Source organism: Falco naumanni, chromosome 1, assembly GCF_017639655.2.
Source record: "Falco naumanni isolate bFalNau1 chromosome 1, bFalNau1.pat, whole genome shotgun sequence".
In the NCBI taxonomy this organism is placed as follows: Eukaryota; Metazoa; Chordata; class Aves; order Falconiformes; family Falconidae; genus Falco; species Falco naumanni.
This window is the reverse complement of record NC_054054.1, coordinates 112,211,795-112,231,987: the sequence shown is the minus strand read 5'-3', so window position 1 is coordinate 112,231,987 and position 20,193 is coordinate 112,211,795. Positions and strand designations below refer to the sequence as shown.

General features: G+C 41.4%; 1 protein-coding gene across 6 annotated transcripts in view; it reads right to left on the bottom strand.

The window, feature by feature from the left end:
* SGSM2 (small G protein signaling modulator 2) overlaps positions 1 to 20,193 on the bottom strand; it is a 61,680-nt gene that overhangs the window by 34,651 nt on the left and 6,836 nt on the right. For all 6 annotated transcript variants that reach the window (XM_040578672.1, XM_040578698.1, XM_040578693.1 and 3 more), the window contains exon 2: positions 18,536 to 18,611. In XM_040578672.1, coding sequence (XP_040434606.1) covers positions 18,536 to 18,611 — 76 coding nt within the window. The remainder of the gene's footprint in view (positions 1 to 18,535; positions 18,612 to 20,193) is intronic.

Below are 20,193 nucleotides of genomic sequence, written 5' to 3'. Positions count from 1 at the left end.
CTGGAGAAGCAGCAGCCATTGTCTGCAACTCTGACATCACTTGGTTAGGAGCTAGAGAACAAAGTCACAGACCTCAGGAAAAGACAACATCACCTGTGACCAGTATGAAGTTACTCTGCAGTCACAGGTACTGAAGATGAACCAGCTGTTAGGACACTTGCTGGACTAAAATCATAGGGGCTGGTGGAAAACAGATAGGAAACTGAACAATTATGCTAGGGAAGATTAACCCCTCTCAAAGCACTGGAGAGCACTACAAGACCAAAAAGTCATAAAACCTGGTAAGACAGGCTTACCTTCCAACAGAGCCTATCATCTAGCTTTGGACAGAAAGATTAAAAGGCTTATGAACCAAGAAGAAAATGTAATAAATACTCCTACAGCCTGCGAGGGAATAGAGATGCAGGCAGACCTACAACTACAACAGATCCACCTGTGAGGTTCATTTTGCAAACCTTACTATAACATGCTCTGATGGTCACCAGTGAAAGACCGCATTGCATTTCTGCCTTGCAAGACTGTGTATCAGAAATGTAACCAGAGCTCATTTAAATTGCTGCGGGTAAAAGAAACAAGATAAATACAAATAAAAAACAAAATAAAAAACAATCCTTCCCTGTCTATCAGCTTTTAAATTGAGACTGCAAATGACTCATCCAGTCAACACTGTCCATAAAAAGGTATGAAGGAGAACAGACCGATTAATTCATAGGGAAGGAAAAAAACCCAACTTTATCTGCAAGGTGTGTGCTCAATGACACCCACGCAGGCAGCCAGCCCTTACAAGAGGGTCTGAGTTCAGCATCTCAGCGATGCTCTCCTGTGTTTAATGACAGCAGGCAGTCCTGTGGTAAATTGCAGTTAGAACTGCCACATTAAATTTTCGTTATGAGTAACAAATGGTATTCCATCTGGCTCTGATACACACTGCATCTCTCCCAAGATTCGGCAGCATTTTGTAGCACTTTAAGCCTGATATTGTCAGGTGCTGAGCATTTGCCAAAGACTGCCCCTCCTTACTGTACTTAATGGCCTTCAAATTCCGTAATACCTGAAAGCTTGAGTCTGAAAAAGACCTATCCTCAGTGCTCAGTCCCTGAAAACTAACCTGAATCCCAGGCAAGACTGAACAGCATGCAGAAACACCTCCTGCATTTAGCTAGCCTAGAAGCTATGGCAGTCAGGGGATCACAGGATGAGTGAAGAGTGTTAACAAAAACGTCACTGTCATCTCCAGCACTGCTACCCTACTTCTTTGTTTTGCAAGACTGAAGAACAACCTGCTAAATGAACAAAAAAGTTAAAAGAAGCATTTATGAGGTATTAATACAACTTCACATTTTGTGTCTTACCACACTGGAAAAAGAAAACTCTAATTGGCTTCCTGCTATCACTCACTACACAAATTAACCTAATGTGTGTTCAGAAAGCACAACCATTCGCTCTGAGAGTGCAGAAAACAGCACTATAAAAATAAATTGGAAATGCGCTGTGGGATAACCATGCCACTATTTTGCTTTCAACTGTGAAGCAGATATGTTTTCAAGCTAAGTAACATTGGATAAAATCTGACAGTAGGTAAAATTTACATGGAAAGACCTAATTTCCCTATGAGACAGCCAGTGGAATTAAATACTGATGGCCTGGGGATTTGGGATTGTTAATTTTTAACAGTTTTTATCAAGATACAACTAACCTGAGTTAGCAAAGCCAAGTCCTCTAATTGTATACCCTGAATTAATTCTCTGTAAAATAGAGAAGTCCATGTTCTCTCTTCTCCTCCTTCCTAGTCCTAAATTTATTCAGACTGCAAATTCTTCAGAATAAATTTGACATATTCCCTTATTGCAAAACGTATATGAGAACCACCACAACCAAAACTCCAATTTAAACTTAAAATTAAACAAGAAACACGTACTATCTTAACAGTACCTCTTCAAGCTGCCTAATCTGAAACACGTCATGTAAAAGCCGTTGGCAAGCATGCCAACGGCCAGGATCACGATGCACTGTGCTGTGACCAGCTTCTCCCAGCACTCGAACAACAGGGACAATTCAAGTAAATACAGAAAACCCTACACATAGCCATTCTCCAATAAATGTATCTTGGGAGACCGGCAAGCCCTGTGAAAAGCCTTACAGCTGGTATAAATGAAATAGCACATCTCATGTTCTTACTGATAATGAAGGACTTGTTTTTTTCTGTTGTTGCTAGGTTTTCGGGTTTTTTTGTTGGTTTGTTTTTGTTGTTTTTTTTTTCGTAAATAAGAACATTCAAGCTTTCACACTATTCAGCTGATGTCTTCAGCATGAACGCTCATGCTATGCAAATCCTCACCCTCTTCTGTTTCCAGGGCAAATGGACAAAGTTGCTACTGTGTTAGAAAAAAGAAATACTGGCTTGTCCATGTTATTTCCATGTCACTGTAACCCAAATAAAGCTTAGCAGAGAGGTACAACAAGGTATTCTAACACTTTTACACCCACTATCTCTCTGAAAAAAATACTAGTGTGATTCACTTTTCTTTGTGATCCCTCATTTAATTGCTTATTATGTTCCAGTTTCACTTTAAACAACACTGGCAAACTGCTTTCAGATTGATAAAAAGAGTATCCTAAATTTTAAAAACCTGTTTATTACCCTCTGTGTTAGACTAAGGTCCTGTTGCATCAAGCATTGTATAAACACATACTGAGAGACAGCGAAACATAGATGATGAAAAATCTGAAGAAAGTATGTATGAATTTATTCCACTTTTTTCAGCAAGAGAACAGCATTCTTGAACACTTCAAAGACTTGTATCAGGAACTAAAGATCAAGGCACTTATCAGCATTTTATCTGAAAGTAGATTTATCTGGAAACAGAGAAGAAAGATTATTCAGCCTTGCCCCCTTGCGAGATGGACAGTAAGTCACTGTGTTTCTTCTCTCCAAAATATCCCCAAGAAACGACCACCAATAACCCCTCCACAATGAAGGCTTTGTTGCAGGTGGTCCTGGCCTATAACAGAACAGCTGTCCTAGCATTTCTTACTGCCGTTTGCAAAGAGGGTCCTCCTCAGGCCGAACCCAGAGGAGTCCTAGCCCAGGAGGAGCAAACCCCAGACTGACTGAGATACTGTACGGCAACAACGGAACAGTGCCAATGGCCTAAGCTTCTGCAGACTCCTGCTCCCTTAGGACATGTGCTTGACCGCATCAGACAAGGCTACCGAGCAGCAAGCCTGATGCTTGCTTCCCACGCTGGTGTACTTCCCAACCAGAACTACTGCCTCAGAAGACAACCACCCCCTTGCTTTTTCATCCGTATTATGCACAAAAGCCTAAGCATGGCACCATTCCCTGAACAGACGACCAGGACACACACGGGCACATCCCTACTTGACTCCTCTCAGCAATCAATCAGCTTATACCAGGAAACATTCGCTGCAATCAAAGGACATCTGCAGGTGGCAAAGGCAATGCCTGTGGTCTTACTCAAGTGGAAGCCCAGTGCTGATGACATCTCTGCAAGCAAGGCTGTTTCTACTCAAAGGAAGAGGGAGCATCTGTGCACCTAACACAGAAGCAGCAGCGGGGGCGAGCGCTGTTTATTTGCCCGTGGGGTTTTGTAAGGCCAGGTAGAGCAGCATGGGAAGAACAAGGAGTGATGACAGCACGGGGATGTTCTTCACATCACAGTCATAGATCCTGTCTAGCAACCATCACAACAACTGTTAACCCAGCTACTGTTCTGCTCTGTCTTCCAATTAGAAATAAGGAAAATGAAAAAAGAAAAGCAGCTTTCCAGATGCCTGAAGCAATGTAGCAGTAATTGGTTCCAAATCTTAAATGAAGCAACCTGCCTTTAAAAATAACTGCAAAGAAGTGCATTGCTGTTGCTTAGGAAACAGGCTCTCTTCCCACCTTCACTGTTTTTTTTTCTTTTCTTTAAAACAATAAAATATTAATGAAACAAATTCAGTGAAAAGCACAGCAGGCACAGCTTTAATTATTAATAAACATTGCAGCTGCCATGGAGGGCAATTTCCACAGTGACTGTCCCTAAAGCCCCTATATTTAATTACTCCATCGTGACATTTCTCATCACAAGGACCTGGCGTAACACCGGTCTCCAACTGACTGTAATACACATGTAGTGGTTATTTGGAAGGGGAGAGACACTGAAATTAGCTGTTGGATTGCCTCAGAACATCTATTCCATGGGATGAGAGATTAACGCACCATGTTCAGTGCTATCTGTAAGGCACCCTTAGATCTGCGTTCAGGTTACAGTTCCAGCCTCTGCGACATTCAAGTCACTTCATTCTCCTCAGCTTCACCCACAGACATGCTAACAGTACTGTGTCTCCAAATTTTCCCTCTGTGCTCCTTTATACAAGCGAATTATTCCGGAACAGCTAACTGATTGCGTTCACATCTGACCTAACCTGAATTAGCTTTCAAATACACAGCAGCTTTTATCCAGTTAAACTACAAAACATTTGAGAAGGGCAGCACATCTTGCAACACAGATGCCCTCCTATTCCAACCCAGGGGACCACACACGGTCACCTCTGCAGCGTATGACAGCAGGAAGGCACCCCTGCGATGCAGCAAGTGGCACAGAAGCTTCACAGCACATTAGTTAAAGAGGTCAGCTGCCTGGAGAAGTCAAGGTCTTTTTATTTATGGTGTGTCCAAAGGCAGACACCGATCTCATTGCACCTTGTCAACATCACCCACAATCACACCATCCTGCACATGCACACACAGCCAAGCTCCATCAAAAAGGAAATGTTACCATCCTGAACAAACCTGCGGAAAAATCATCTCAAGCTGATGAATCTTTTAAAAGACACGAGAGGACCTTCACAGTGGTGCTCAAAATGCCTCTACAGAGAGAAAATACAAGGTAGCTGAGGATATCTCCTTAGCTCCACCTACCTTTTCTCTTTTTGTTTCTCTTCTGTTTTAAACCAACCACAAAAATTAGATTTCTGTTTGCTAAGCACTGGATTGAAACAGTAAAAGCACACTTTACACAGTGAAATAAAGCAGTACCGACAAACTCTTCTGCCTGAAAACCTCTACATCTCCCCAGGAAAGTCTCTCCTTTTGTGGGCAGGAAGGCCTCCAAAAGCTCACTGCCTTCCAGTTAGGCTGCTTATGCTTCTTGCATTCTGGTAATCTGCAAGGCAATCAGCATTGTTTCTTGGCCAGCTCTTGGATTTAAATCAATTTTCTATGGTAGGCTCTCGGCATTCATCTTGTAGGCTTGTGGGAATAGGTGAAAACAAACTGAACTCATTCATCTACCCTGAACACAATATACGCACCCTCCTATTGTTCTGCCAGACAGCATCAGAAATGACAAGAAATTTTAACTGAATACACAAATGGGTATGGTATGCACAAACACTCCCCTTCCCCATTTCCATAGTGCATCAGCATGTATATTCCATCCGTTGAAAATAGAGATTGTGTATTACAACCACACTCAGACACACGTGCATAAAACCCAACCAGCACACAACGGAAACAACATCAAGATTACATGGTAGAGCTAAGGGGTGGGGAAAAAATAATCTTGACAGAGAACTACCTTGGGGGAGAAGAGCTGGATGGAGGGTTAGGTAAACCAAGTTTTTGCAAACCCACTTTTCTGTATTTTTGAGAAACCCAAAATAGGTAATCCCCCTGGAGTTGCAAACCGCAGAATGCAGAGCTCAGATTGCTGCCTAAAAAGGTAACACACAAAATGTTTTAGGGGTTATAGTTAGAAGAACTACTGGGTTAGGAAAATGAAGTAATTTGCCTGTTTCAAAGAAAATTACCTAATTTTCCTTTTTCGGAATGTGACACTGTAAAAAGACATAAAAATCAATTAAGATTTAGCTGTTTCTGGAGGAACTGATAACAGCAGAAAGACATCAAGAGGTAGCTTTGTGTACAAACAGGTAGTTTGTACACACATACACATGCTTTCATTTATATGTATGCACGCACATGGGTAAATAATCACTGTAAGCTTCCTGAGCATAGCACAATGCGATCCTGAGCCTGCCTACTGTCACTATCTATACTTACAACGATAAATATATACAAAAACTAACTACAGAAAGACACAGATATTCATTATGTATAGATTGGAAGAGCATCGCTGCACTTGGAATAAATCAACACAACTCAGGTAACTCCCTTGTATGGTTCAGCTGACAGCAGCCATCTAAAAATTCATTAACTCCAGCCAGTTTTGAGGAACAAGCCCTGCAGTATCCACAGCTGAATTTAATTAAGCACAGATATGTTATTGATTTACAGTCCAAATAATCACGGTCCCCAACAAGCTTTGGAAATGTCACTTTTTTATGACTTCAACAAGGCTGCTTCTTGCAGGGTCAGGTGAACAAGTTCAGTGTTCTCCTTTCTTGCCTTTATGAGTATCTTGACATGACTTAATGGAGTGTGAAATAAGAGAGCTCTAGGGGTGGGGCTGGAAGGGTGGTAAGCAGAGAAAAGACAGCCTGTGGAAGGACTGTTTATGGGGTTTATTTAGCAGTTGAGATTTTCCTTAGACAGGAAGAAATACCGGAGTTAAATACCTTGTTTTCATGGAAACTGTGCACAGGGAATTGAATTCATGAGGCTGAAGAAAATAAGAACAAGTGAAAAGAGGATGATAAAGAAGCAATCAGATGATCACAATCTCTAGCTGCTGTTGCATTACCTAGCTAATCACAGACCTGCCCAGTTTTGATATCCATTTTATTACCAAGTTATAGCATGCTATGTCACTGAGAAATGCATACTGAGCAGATGAGATACCCAGCTGTACCTGCATACTAGCTAAGGAGCAAATGACTGCAGAGAAGATGCCAAGTTTGCTCCTTTGTTCAAAGGGTCTCCTTTGCATTTGTCCAAATGCACTGCTGTGTGCATTTTATGGAAGAGAGGAAGAACTGAGTATCAAGCATGTGTTTTAAGTCTCAATCCCCATCTGACATCCTGTCTTCAAATGCCAAGGATCATAGACTCTCCAGATATAGGAGATATATAATCCAATAAGGGGACTTCATATGCAAATAAGGGACTTCATTTGGCAAATCCAACTACACTTATGGGACACCAGACAAGGATAATAAGGAGAACTGTCCTACAGCCGAGCTCTCACTCCTACCTGCCTCACCTGATCTTCAACACATCATTCATCAAACCCAAGCACGTAACAACCACTGCAACTGAGATGGAAGGATTCCCTCACCTATCAGAACAAAATGCAGTAAAAAAAAAAAAAAAGTATTAATTTTGAACTTCTAGTTTCCTCTGACCTCTGTTGCTGTGGTTTAAATATCATAGTATGAATGATATAAAGATGTCTGTAATCACTTCTCAATTTTCAGGGTTGTGTGCACAAACCTCCACAATGAAAGAGTTTATATGTCACGAGATAGAGGAAGTACCCTTCGTACAAAGGAACAAATTGCTTCATAGAAGACAAGGAAGCAGAAGTATAAAAGTAAAGTCCAATTAAATATTTTCTTTATAATCACAACTTCAAGCTAATGCTTTGGCACTTAAGTACAACTTATGCTTTACAACAAAGCATCCCTTAATAGCTACACACATAAAAGTTATCCATGCTGATGCGTTTCTCCCATTGCTGATATATTCAGTACTTTCCTTTAGCATATACCCATTTCTCATTTCACCACAAGGCTGTGGACATGTGAAGCTTGCAGCTTCACTACAAGTCTGGTATATTTATTACATGTTCTTATTTACAGCAGCCATGGTTATGTTAGAACATCAGCACTGCTAAGAGACTGGTACCTTAGGGAGTTAAAAGGCACCGTGTTTCTGCTGTAACTGTTACTCTGACTGGTCAGCTGAGAAGTCAATACGCCCAATGTTAAATCAACTGGGAGGGCCAACTATTTTCATATATAATTTCATTTTTATTTCAAGCTGCAAAATAAAGACCTTTAAAGTATCTATGACTTTTACTAGTGTTTGTTAAAGTGCTAATGTAGCAAATCACTTGGAATTCATGCAAAGGAAACTACCCAGGTGATAGGTACTAGAAGAACACCAAGTATTTTTATCTTACAACAGCACAAAGAGACGTTATCTGTGATCAGGAATGCACAGGACCTAGTTCTGTGCAGCTGTCTAGTCCGTCAGTAAAATCACACTTGATGACTACCAGAAAAAAAATCTTTTCATTTCATTCTTGGAGATTTCATGTGAAAGGAGATTCACTGTTAAAGAAAAGTTGAAAACACGCTATAAAAGAACAATTTAATTTGAAAACTCTACTCAAAGTTAGCTGGATGGTTTGAATCCGTACCAGGAGAAAGCACCTTTTCGCCCTGGAAGCAAGGTAAAACCAGCAGTTACTGGGAACTGAACATCCAAACTCTGTGGTTTAATGGTTAAAGTACACCTGGAGTCAAGCTACTTGTGTTTTGCTCTGCCACACAGACAGGACACAGCCATGGCATTTTCCATAAATCCCTGGGGGGAGAAAAAATATCTAAATGGACAATCCTCACTTCTAAAGATAGCTCTGGCTGGGAAACATCAGGGCTGGAAGCTGGTGACTACTGCTCTTTAAAATCTTGACCATTAAGCTTCAAGAATTTCAATGATCTTCAGAAAATGGAAGTGTTTCCATTAAACACTATTAATGGTAAATAAAATTACAGAGGTTCCTCTAAATAATTGAGCATGATCCAATTCAATGGCCCAGGACTAAAGTGTTCAGCAAAGTGCTCTAAAACCCATGAGAGATATTATTTGCCTTCTTAAATTGAAAAAATTGTGCAGTTCAAAAATGGTTTCATTTCACATCAGAGCTAATATTCACTCTCTTCCAGGTTGTGGGGGATTTTTGGGGGGTGGAGGTGGGGTGGCATTTGGGTTTATTATTATTTTTATTATTATTCTTCCTCCATAGCACACAACTCGTTACTTTAAAACAGTCATCTTTGGAGCACAATCAAACACCTTTTAAATTTGTGTGAAAAAAATTTTGCCTCTCTCCAATTATGATCACCTCTGCTACTCTCTTTGGGCTAACACATTTATGAAGCAAGGTAGAATCTCTGTAAACTACTTTATAAGCATTATTCATCACTGAAAATGTTCCATTTGTTTTCCAAATAGGAGTACTAAAACAGGGAGGGGCTCATATTTTGTTTACAAGACATGCATTTCCATAGCAGATTAACTACATTTTTAAAAGTATCAATGCCAAGGGTTAAAAGCCAAAAGAATTTAAATAATAAGCTATCTGGTTGGACAACAGTTATTTACGTCTATTTCTATCTAAGTTACATTTCTGTGAGCTAAGGAAAAAAGAAAAAGGAAACCGAATTCTTAATTTCTTGTCCAACCTAGGAGCACTGTGTTATTTAGAGGCCACAAGGGAATCGCCTAAAAACTCTAAAGCATAAGGCATCTCTTCCTAATGGGGCTGATTTTCAGAGGAACTGGAAGGCTGTAACTCCAGCTGAAATTGATGGGAACAGGTTGTTGTGTGGACACTCGGGACACTCCAGAAATGAGTTCCAGAATAGCTCCAAATAAATATCCTGTTCCTTTCATCTGTTACCATTTTGTTGCCATACTTCATATAGGAGGCAGAGAAAGGGCTTCTATCAGGAACTTAATTCTCACCTTAAAAACAAAGAAAGATCAGTTTCCCACACTGCCACCTTCCATGATTTTACAGCAAGTCTGTAAGTATTTGATATTCTTCTGAAAGCTTCACCATCTTGAAGCATGCCACTGGATAAGAATCTCCAGATAAGAAACGTATTTAAGAAATATATTTCTATTCCTCAGTTGATTTTATTTTCCTGTCACAAACTTTAATCCCGTCTTGTAAGTTAGGGCCACAAAGGAAAAGATTTCTGACTCATGATTTTTCATCGCTTGGGGCTGGCAATTGTGACATTTGGTGACTCTGATAATTGCCTGGATTTCAGGTCCTGAACGAGAAAAAACAGAACACAAGCTCCAGCATCATCCAGTCATTGGTTCCTAATTAGATCTTCTCTTTCAAACACAATTAACTTTGTGCAAAATGGGATAACAAGTCATCCTAAGACCAGTGAAGAAAACAAGTCCCACAACTAACCACATTTTTGTGGTTAACCCTTAAGTATGTTTAGCAACTTAGATTCCTAACCAGCACTACCAGGCAATCCTGCAACCCAGACACACTAACCATCCCTGAAAAACCCCAGATACCTACTCTTGAGGAGTCACCAGCCATATTCATGTTCAAAGGTTTCCTGGTTTTCCACTGCCAGCTTTGACAGAGACTTCCAGGATTTCAGCTGAAGCTATTTGATTGTATTCCTGCACACATTTACAGACCCTGAAACTTAAGATCTAAACTAATTCCAGAGCAAGCATGTAGCTCCAGAAAATCCAGCCACACAACTACTTTCCTGTTGTCGACCACCTCCAAAATTAATTGAGCATTCACCTGCTTTAGGAAGCTGTGATGACACCTAATTAAAGCTGGGAGGTAAGTGTTAAATTGTTTCATAGAAAGTCCAATCTTAGTGTTTTACAGATTAACTTCAATCACATCATAGACTGAATTGGTTTTAAAATGCTAACAGGACCCAAGAACAATTCTGCTTCTCAGAATCTGCCAGTCCTGCTGTGAACACATACTCACTGATACAGAGCTATTCCAACTAACATTTCCCTCTTATTTGCTGAGAAGAAATCATCTTACACTGACAATTATCCAAGCCTAGGTGCCCCAGGGCTAGGTGAAAGGAAACTGTAATGGACGGGTATTGGGCCTCCACATCAGATCTCCTCTTGAGCACAGAAATAAAGCCTAAAGCACAGACGCTTCAAAAGCACTTGTGTGCGATAGCTTTCCTCCACTTTCCTCCCAAGACCAGTAAATGCTGCTGCAGTCCTGATGTATGGAGACACTTTAGGAGCTTGAAAGCAAGAGTACACAACAGGAGATACACCCCAAGACAGAGTTCAAAGATACTTACTGCACCAGGTCAGCAACTCTGAATGAGATTTTAAAACCCGTTTTTAAAGTCTCTGAAATAACAGTGACAGGAATTCCAGTCTCACATCCTCAAAACCACCACACAGGCTAATATCAGTGGCATCAAGTCCACAGAGTACATGAGGGATGGGTAAAACTGGCAGATTGCATGCAATACGCACATAGGTTAAAACAGACAAAACAGTGTGTTCCTATTGCTCTACCTGAAGAGCAATACAAATACTAGCTAAGGAGTATTTCACAGAAGCAGCCATTTTCATCCTCAGCCTGGAGTCCACCTCTGGCTTTAACACAACCTGTCCAAAGCCAAAGATCACGTTCTAGTCTCGTTGCACTGAAGCAAATGCAGGGAAACTGAAGGAGCTACTTCACAACTTAGAGGAGCATATAAGAGAAACCGTACTGAGAAGTAGTATGATACTACTCACTGGGCACATCAGGTGTAAAGACCTGGAAGTCACCCACAGAAGAAAGGATGCATGCTGCAGAGTTGGCCAGGTGCACACACAGCACCATGCAGCTGTCACACGGGTCTCCTCATACATCCACCTCCTGACTCACCCTCCTCTGCTACCATGTCCAGCGACCACCAAAGGTTTCACAAGCAGGGGCTTCCAGAAAACGCTGGACTAGCAGCTGGGCAAGTCAGCACTCAGTTCATGTTCAGGCAAGTGTCTGCCCACTTTGGGATGGTAGAAGTCACTGAAAGGCCTTAGGCCACCTCTCCAATGTATTATTCACACAGAGAAAGAGCACCGCTTCAAGGTCTGCTTACCAACGTCAATTCATTATATCATAAGCTCCTCCCAGGGCAGTGATCACATCCTTCTTTTGTTTAAAAGAGCTGCATGCATGACTAAATGCAGTCACAGATCACGTATAAACACCTTCATTTAATATTCAGATCCAGCTCTGCAGTCAAACCATATAACTTTTCTCAACACATTACGGCACAGATCAAGACATGGTGTTTGGGTTGGTTGGTTTTTTTTCCCAGATGTGATATTTAAGCACAGCAGTACCCAGAAAACACAGTAATTTTCATCAGTTAATAAGAAAAGCAATATGCATAATGAAAATGGAAACAACAAAACCTGTGGTTAATGCAGCTCAATCAAGGGGACTTGCTTGTTTCCTAGGCTGAGCAAGCCATGCCCTCTCATCTCCTCTCACAGGAGAGACTCTGTTCCTCTTCTCTGCACATCCAGTCTGGAATGGACCAGCACATGGAAACGCAGGTTCTGCAGCAAGTATACTCAACAAATCTATCAAGATAGGACAGTAACTTAACATTCAGAAATAGCAAATTTTCTGCTTGGTTTTACAAGGGGGTAAAACGTTTCTGGTCTGAAAGTCTGGTCTAGATAAAATGCAGCTTTAGAACAGATCTGGAAAGCAAAGATAATTAAATGACACTGAGGTAAGGAAAAATAAATATTTGCAAATGCCTCTGAAGGAATGTGGCCAAGACTGGGGGTAAATCAAATTATATTAGTAACTGGAAATGGAAAGAAACAGTACACATGAAGTATCCAAAGTATACCAAAAGAGATCTCTAAAGTATCAAGGAAACAAAAAAAATAGGAGTTTTGTCATTTTCTTTGATAGAAAAGTGTCTATGTCTTATAGAATTTGAGTTCAGCTTCTTTGCTTTCTAGTTTACAAGTGGTTTGGTCACGCTTGCATCAACATCTCGGTATCAACAGGAACATGTGATGCAATACAGACAGGCACTTGGATCTACAGGTCTTCCCTTCTTTGACAGTAGTATGGTAAACCCAGACACAGCTGCCTGAAACAGCAAATCCAAACCTACAGCCTACTCCCAGCTGACTTGAGTTCAAGTTCAGACACTCCAGCAGATGCACACTGCAGCTGGCAGGCAGCCAGTTAACAAGACCAGGCGTTCTGAGAGCTTAGAAACAGGCGGTGCAGTTGTGAGGCTCTAGAACAAATAAAAGCCTCTCACTGCAGTGCACCAAACAGGGCTTCCTTGGTGCAACACCTTCTCTATCATTACTTGGGCAAAAGAGAAGAAATTTGCCTGCCACAAGAAAATAAATAAATAAAAAAAAATTTTACATGTACTGCCCATAACGCTCTAAGGAGGAAAGCCCCCACAGGGATTAAAGGCCTTCTTTTGAAGCCATCCAGCAGCATCACCCTGATCGTTTTTAGACATGGACCAAGCGCAGCTACAAGGAATGCAACTGCTGCAGTTATCATCCTTCCTCCAGGGGAAATCAACACCAGCCACCGATGTGGGAGGAAAGGCACAGCCAGTGGCAATGCCCCTGTGATAAACCCATCGCTTCCCACCACAGTTCCTGTACTGATCCAGATGGATCCCTGGGGAGGTCTAGCAGCACAATTCCCAGGGACAGTGACAGACACCCACAACTCTCTCCTCTCTGTTCACATCCCAAGGATGTGCAACGCCAACCTGCTATCCTCAAAGAAGGTTTACAAGAAGCCTCAAGCACAACTTTAAATACCGTTCTAAAGCTCAAAATCAGAGCTGGCCTTTTAATTTCAACCACAAAGTGATTCTGTACATTTCAATTAATTAGTTTAATTACTGGTAGCAGATTTATTATACAGGCCAAAAAAAGCTTTTTGTGCAGTTCATCCCTTCTCTAATTTGAATAAAATACTCATTGAAAGGCCATGTTTTGCATGTTTGACAGTGCCCAAGTTACCATTTTTACCACCAGCCTTCCCCCAAAATGCAGTATCTGCATTCACTTTGGCAAGCAGGCACACTAGATTTACACCTAAACGGTATGTGTTTTGATTCTGGCACATCCCAGCTCTCAATAATCCACCTGAAATCTATGCCAATCAGCATGAGAATAACTGGCAGTTATTACAGCTCTGCTCACAGAGTAAACAAGCAAAACATGAAGTGCATTAAACAAATGTCCCCATGACCCATGCTGTTGCAATGAACAGAATCCAGCCACCTGTTCCACCACGGATGCAATAACTTGGATGAATGGCAGAGAAGGAAGATCAGTCTGCAGAATCTTTTCCCAAAGTTTCTCTTTTCCAATGTGGACCCCCAAAACTGGCCTGTGCCCTGCTGAAGGCACCAGTTCTGGCTGCCCCGATTCCTTGGTGCTACCCTGCTGAGCAGATAGGACAACAGAGCTCATCACACTCACATTAAATGCATCCACTGGAAATGAGACGGCTCTTTGAAAAACATTAAAATGCTGGTTTCAAAGATATTGAAAGTATCTGAAGGGCTTGTTTTTTGTGGGTTTTTTTGAACAGGATAAACAGTGTTATGAAGCACAGTTTGAATTGGCTTTGTACATCTGGTACATTTCCAGCTTCTGTGAAACCTTCTGTACAATTATTTTGGTTTTTTAGATGAAAAGGGGAAAAGAGAAGAAATATTTAAAAGTAAGTTAATGAAAGATCTTGACTGGACGCATAACAGAGACCAGTTGGAGAAAACCAGTCCTGTGAGATTCATGACGCAAGCTACAAACCCTTAAAGACATAAAGAACAACATTTGGGTAACCTTTTCTTGGATCTGTTCATGAATAAGGCATGTTCCATTATGTTTGCTGTATGAAGCTGATTTAAACAGGTTTTCAATTCTTCGCTTATTACTATCAGATCAGAAGATGGGCAACCATGCAGAAGGCAGCTTAGCAAAACTGCAGGTGCTTTTTGGACTACCACAGTAAGTATAATGCACTGAACTGAAAAACCCTACTTGCTGATTACTGGTAAACACAATAGGAACTGCAGAGACAGTTTTTTCCTCTTTCCCTCAGAAGTGTAAAAGCTGGAAAGGGCCAGTATTGCTGGCAAGGACATGACTAGTCATGAAAACTTCAGGCAAGGTGGTGAAAGGAAGAATGCAGGAGGAGAGTGACAGTGCTCTCCCGTGCCTGCAGAGATGGCACTCAGCTGAAGGAGCAAAGAACTTACGTCACACGATGTCAGCTACCGTTACTAAGGAAACAGCACCAGATAACCCAGGCTGAAAACATCCACATCCAGTTTCTAACAGAAATGCCTGTCCACTAAAGATGCTACAAATATCCACAGAGCTTGCGTCATTTCATTATACTCTGACTGACAACACAATACCAGTGAAATTCATTCAACAGCAACCTGGTAGCCCAAAGGAATTTGGAATTTTTGTCCCAGCACTGCACACAGTCCAAACTGAACCAGTACGGCTCTGAATCACAGAGCTTGATCTTTTAACCAGATAGGATGACAACGTAGCTGGAATGTAACTAGGTTACAGACTGTGTTGAGAACAAATGCAAAAACGTCTGCATTGCTTCCCACAAGGATGAAAATGTCCGCACTGTTTTCCTTTTCTTAGATCACAGAGGTGAAGACTACAGATTGTAAGCCAAGACATTGTGGTTACAACAAATCTCTCCCACTGGATGAGCAAACTGACCTGCACAGAGGCATTATTCCTCCACGGACCAGGAAGGGTGGCACAGAGCTGTCCCAGCTCCGGAGAATGGCATTTCCTTCAGGAGCTTGCAAAGGTGAACTCACTGCTTCATACTCGGTGCTCAGCATGTTAGACGGGTAGTGTGAAGACTGTCTCTCCTACCTTAAGACAAGTTTTCTGTAGCCTCAGGGAAAGGAGCCCTCCTACTAACTGGATGCCAACTATCTCCACAGAGTCAAATCCGATATAAGCTCCTTCAGATTTGCAAATGAACCTTACACAACGTGTCCTGCTCTTCTGTCCAACTGCACCCTGTGGACTGAATCCAGAACCATGGAGACACATCTTAAGGGCTAGCTAAACTGTGAGAAAACCCATTCAGGCTAAATGCCCTGCAGTAATATGACATGAACAACCTTCTCCTGCTTAACAGATGATGGACCTAAGCTCAGAAATGCTGCATGGGGCTGAAGAGTGACCACTAAACCTGCCATTTCAGTCTTGGAGTTTCTTATGCTTACAAACCCCATGTACTGTAACAAAGAGGCATAAGAAAAAGGTGTAGGAAAAGTGGCCCACACTATTTAATTGGCATCTTTAGCCATTTAGGACCTAGGAGAGCTAGGAAAATTTCAGTTACTGATGCAGACAGGCCCTGAAAATCAGCTACCATGTATTTAAGAGACTCTTACTAAACTCAGCCTTGCAGGAGAGTAAAATGATTCACAAGAAATCTATATTTATAACAAAGATTCACTGAAAATGACTCATGTACTGAGCCAATCTAATTTTAAATAGGAGGGAAAAACCTCTTGAAGAGGCACATGAAACTGGAGTGGGGGAGGGAAGAGAACTGCACACACAGGAGAGCCCCAGCCAGGAGCCGTTAGCCAAATCTACTGGAAACTGTTTCTGCATTCAATTAGCTGAAGTGATAGCAGAACATTCAGCTTCACCTACTTCTCATTTAGAGTTAATTAAGTCTTACATTCAAAGCAGCTGCAGGTTGGAATACTTCCTTAGGACAGGTAGGATTGCTGGGCAATAATAAGGCAGCTCATGGAGAGTTACCAGTTCTTCAGACTCTACAGAATTCAGAACACAAAACCAACTGGAATCACAGTGAGAGGAAGGGAGAAGTATTAAAAAGATTGTACAGTATTCCTAATTTTGGCCAAGCAGATTCTAACAGAAATAGCTGCCGCCCCACTACCTCTTACATCAACACTGCAGCACGTCTTAGAGAATAGTTTCAAAGACAGAGAACAGACACACAACACTAGGAGCTCTCTAGAACAAACAGGCAGCCTGCAGCAACAGCACTGTCTCAGGGTTCCTTCACCTGCTTCTGTCTCGGGACCATTTTCCTCCTCTATATAGTACAAATGTACAGTAGATAAAAGGGGAATATTTAACATAACCACAACCTGAATGGAGGAAACTGCTACAGTCTATATGAATAGCAATAAAACATTAGCCAGAAAACGTGGACAAATCTTGCATTCCTGCACTGACTATGTAGGAATGAATAAATTCTGCTAAGCTGTAAATAAAAGATAACTTGGAAACAGCAAGCAGGCTAGTGAAAGATTAGCCTTGCATACATAATAATCACGCACAGCAAAGCAAGGTGGAATTTCAATGCTGCAACAGTAAAAGACTACTATGCTTTGGCTTTCAGTAACGTGTCAATACTTCTTTGTCTGAACAGTCCACTTATCTCCACAGCCAAATCTAACTTCCACTTGTCTTAACCTCTCCACTGTCATCCGCGCACAACTGGATATGCTTGGCTGCAAATGCTTCGCTCTGTAAACCCAGAAGTGTTTAGATGATGGCTGTTCTCCAATCACTTTCAGCATCGCTCCCAGTTAAGTCTTCAAGTTGAAGCACGAAGAGAAAGCAGCCAAGAATTCACAAGCCAACATACATATTTACAACTGCACATAGCTTTAATTCTCAGCAGTATCTTGCTGTGGTATTTCTCTACACACCAAAGTCTGATGAATAGCGTTAAATTTTTATTTGCCCTGGTATATTATGGGCTAGATTTCAGAACTGTTGAACCAGCATTCAATAGTTCCTTCTCAGGCACTGAATGAAGTGGCTAAGTCTCCAAACGAGTACTTCGTGAGAAGTTTCAGGAGCTGACCTCTACTGAGAAACCCAGCATTGGACCATCCTTTACCCACCGACCTACACAGGGTACGCTCCACTCCATCGTCACAACACACACACGCAGCAGCCTAAGTCTGCAGGAACCAGGTGAACCACCACCAAATTTTAGAATTTATTTGAATCTTGATTGGTTCACAGAGTTCTGAAACAGCAGCTGCCCTTAGTATACATGGTATTATCTCCAAAGAGATTTTATTTTCTTGCTAATTCTTACAGTCATGAGGAAAAGTCACCAATATAACATCTCACTGATTACATTTAAATATATACAACAATGTCCACAACATCAAAGTCTAAACCTCAGTCTCTCAAATGCACCATTTATGTAATACAGCATTCAATGCACAGCAGAGAGCAAAGAAGCACTGTGAAGATCTGAGACGCACCAATTAGCCGGTGGCATGATGCCAGAAAAATGACTGAGATTTCCATTGCTTCTCCTTCATTAAAAATGGCAATAGCTCTTTCCATGACTTTTTGGACTGGATACTATACACCTATACTCAAAATGAGACACCTTATTCTTCAAATACATTGAGACAATTTACAGAACAAAGTACTTTCAGCTGGAAGAATGCAGCTGCCAGATTTTAACTCCATCTTTTGGCAGTTGTATCTTATCTCCAAATATATATTATTTAACCAACTAGTGCTTCCTAGTAAATTACCTCATCATTTTGGCTTGGTACTTATTTTGGATAATGCCATTTTAATAAGTTACTTTCTTATTTGTAATGTACACACAGATGTAGCAAATGAAAAGCTGACACGGGCTTGAACTCCATGATTTCTTAGATCTAAACCCCTGCATTTACCTCTGACAGCAGGGAATATAAATTTCTATAGGAAAAGTACGATTATGTAGCGTTAATGCTTTTGTGTGTTATTTACCACATAAGGCAATGATGTGACTGCTGTCTTCATGTACAAATTTCCGAGTAACAGCTTCTTCCATGATCTGCTTTACCTGAAATAAATAGAAAGAAGTGGTTGTAAGATCTCAGCACAAACCAGCACAGTGCTTGGGAGTTTCAGCTCCAACCCTTACTTGCCCCTTCCCCATCACCAAAAGACTAACAATTCACACACAGGTTACATTTCACAGGGAAGGAAGGATACGAGCATTTAAGAAGAAAAAGGAAGGACAAACCTGAGCAGCTTTTCATGGGATGAGGGAACCTCTGGTAGAAAAAGGACAGGTCTGTTTGAGGTATGCCCCTATAAAAGCTGAATTATTTCAAAGCACCCGGAGTGCCCTCCAGAGAACTTCAGCAGAAGTTCCAAAGGGCTGTGCAAAATCCACAATAACATGATTCATCCATGGCCTTCCCATGTACAGTTACTTCTGCTTATGAAGCAGGATTTCATATTGCCATGTCTTCTTTCCACTTGTGGCATTCATCTCTTTTTCAAGCACAATGAATCCCTGAGCTACACAGGCATACATTCCAAGAGAGGTTTACAGCAATGTTTCCCCTGTTTGGGGACTCTACATGACACAGTAATTACAAATTATGCCCTCAAAGCTCTGCTGCACCAGACATTATACAAAAATAATATAGTACCTATAGAGAAGACAGTGACTTCAGTTTTTGCTTCTAGACACAATTGAACAATTACAGCAAATAAACTCACATTTATCACACTTCTTACTGATTTAAAACAAAGTTCCTCTCCAGTTTCAAGGCAGATATGTCAAGCTCCCAAGGGAATTAATTGTAGATTACTGACTTTCAAAAATTAAAGAAAACAGACAAATCTTACAATTAGGCTCTTGAAGAAAGGCTGCAGTTACCCTCCACTCATCTGCTAGCTTATTCCTCCCGCAATGGCTTCCTCAACCAGATGAAAGCCATTTGCCTCAACCAACCCATTTATCAAACACTCATTCCTTCCTGGCCATGGAGCACTTGCTTTTCCAGATACAAATCCACAATCATTTTTGCTTCTCTCATTTGTGAGCTATAATTACAGAGTCAGGACACTCTGCCTAAATAAATGCCACATCACTTTCAATATATGAAAGTAAGCACTACTGTGGCAGAAGATTTAGCAAGCTACTCTCTTCTTCCAACATTTTTTTTTCTTTTTAACTTGAAAACGATTTTTACAGCAGTCCTGGAATCCAACAAATAGTGAATTATCTGGCAGGTTATCACTGCGTAGCTACTCTTTACCAACAAGCTCAGCAGCATGGCCTGTACACCAACTCGGTCTGAGCTGAGTGCCAGTGCAAGCTGCACAGCAATGGTCCCCACTAGCCTGCCACAGGGGCTAGGTCTGCAAACCTGGGAGACGACACACGCTTCCCAGCAGGGCTGGCAACTGTGCACTCAGCTCTCCTTAGGCTAAGTCTGGTACCTGAGATAACAATTTTAAAACTAGCTGGGTTACCAATTCGTTGCAGCGCTGACGGGTCCAAAGGTTTTAAGCCGCCTCACTCAGCGCTGGAACCAGGAAAAGCTGCAGGTGCACTGCTTGATCAACAGCTGTACTTGTACTGCTGTAATGATGAGGTGGCAGCTGCCTATGAAGGTGCCTTCTCCAAT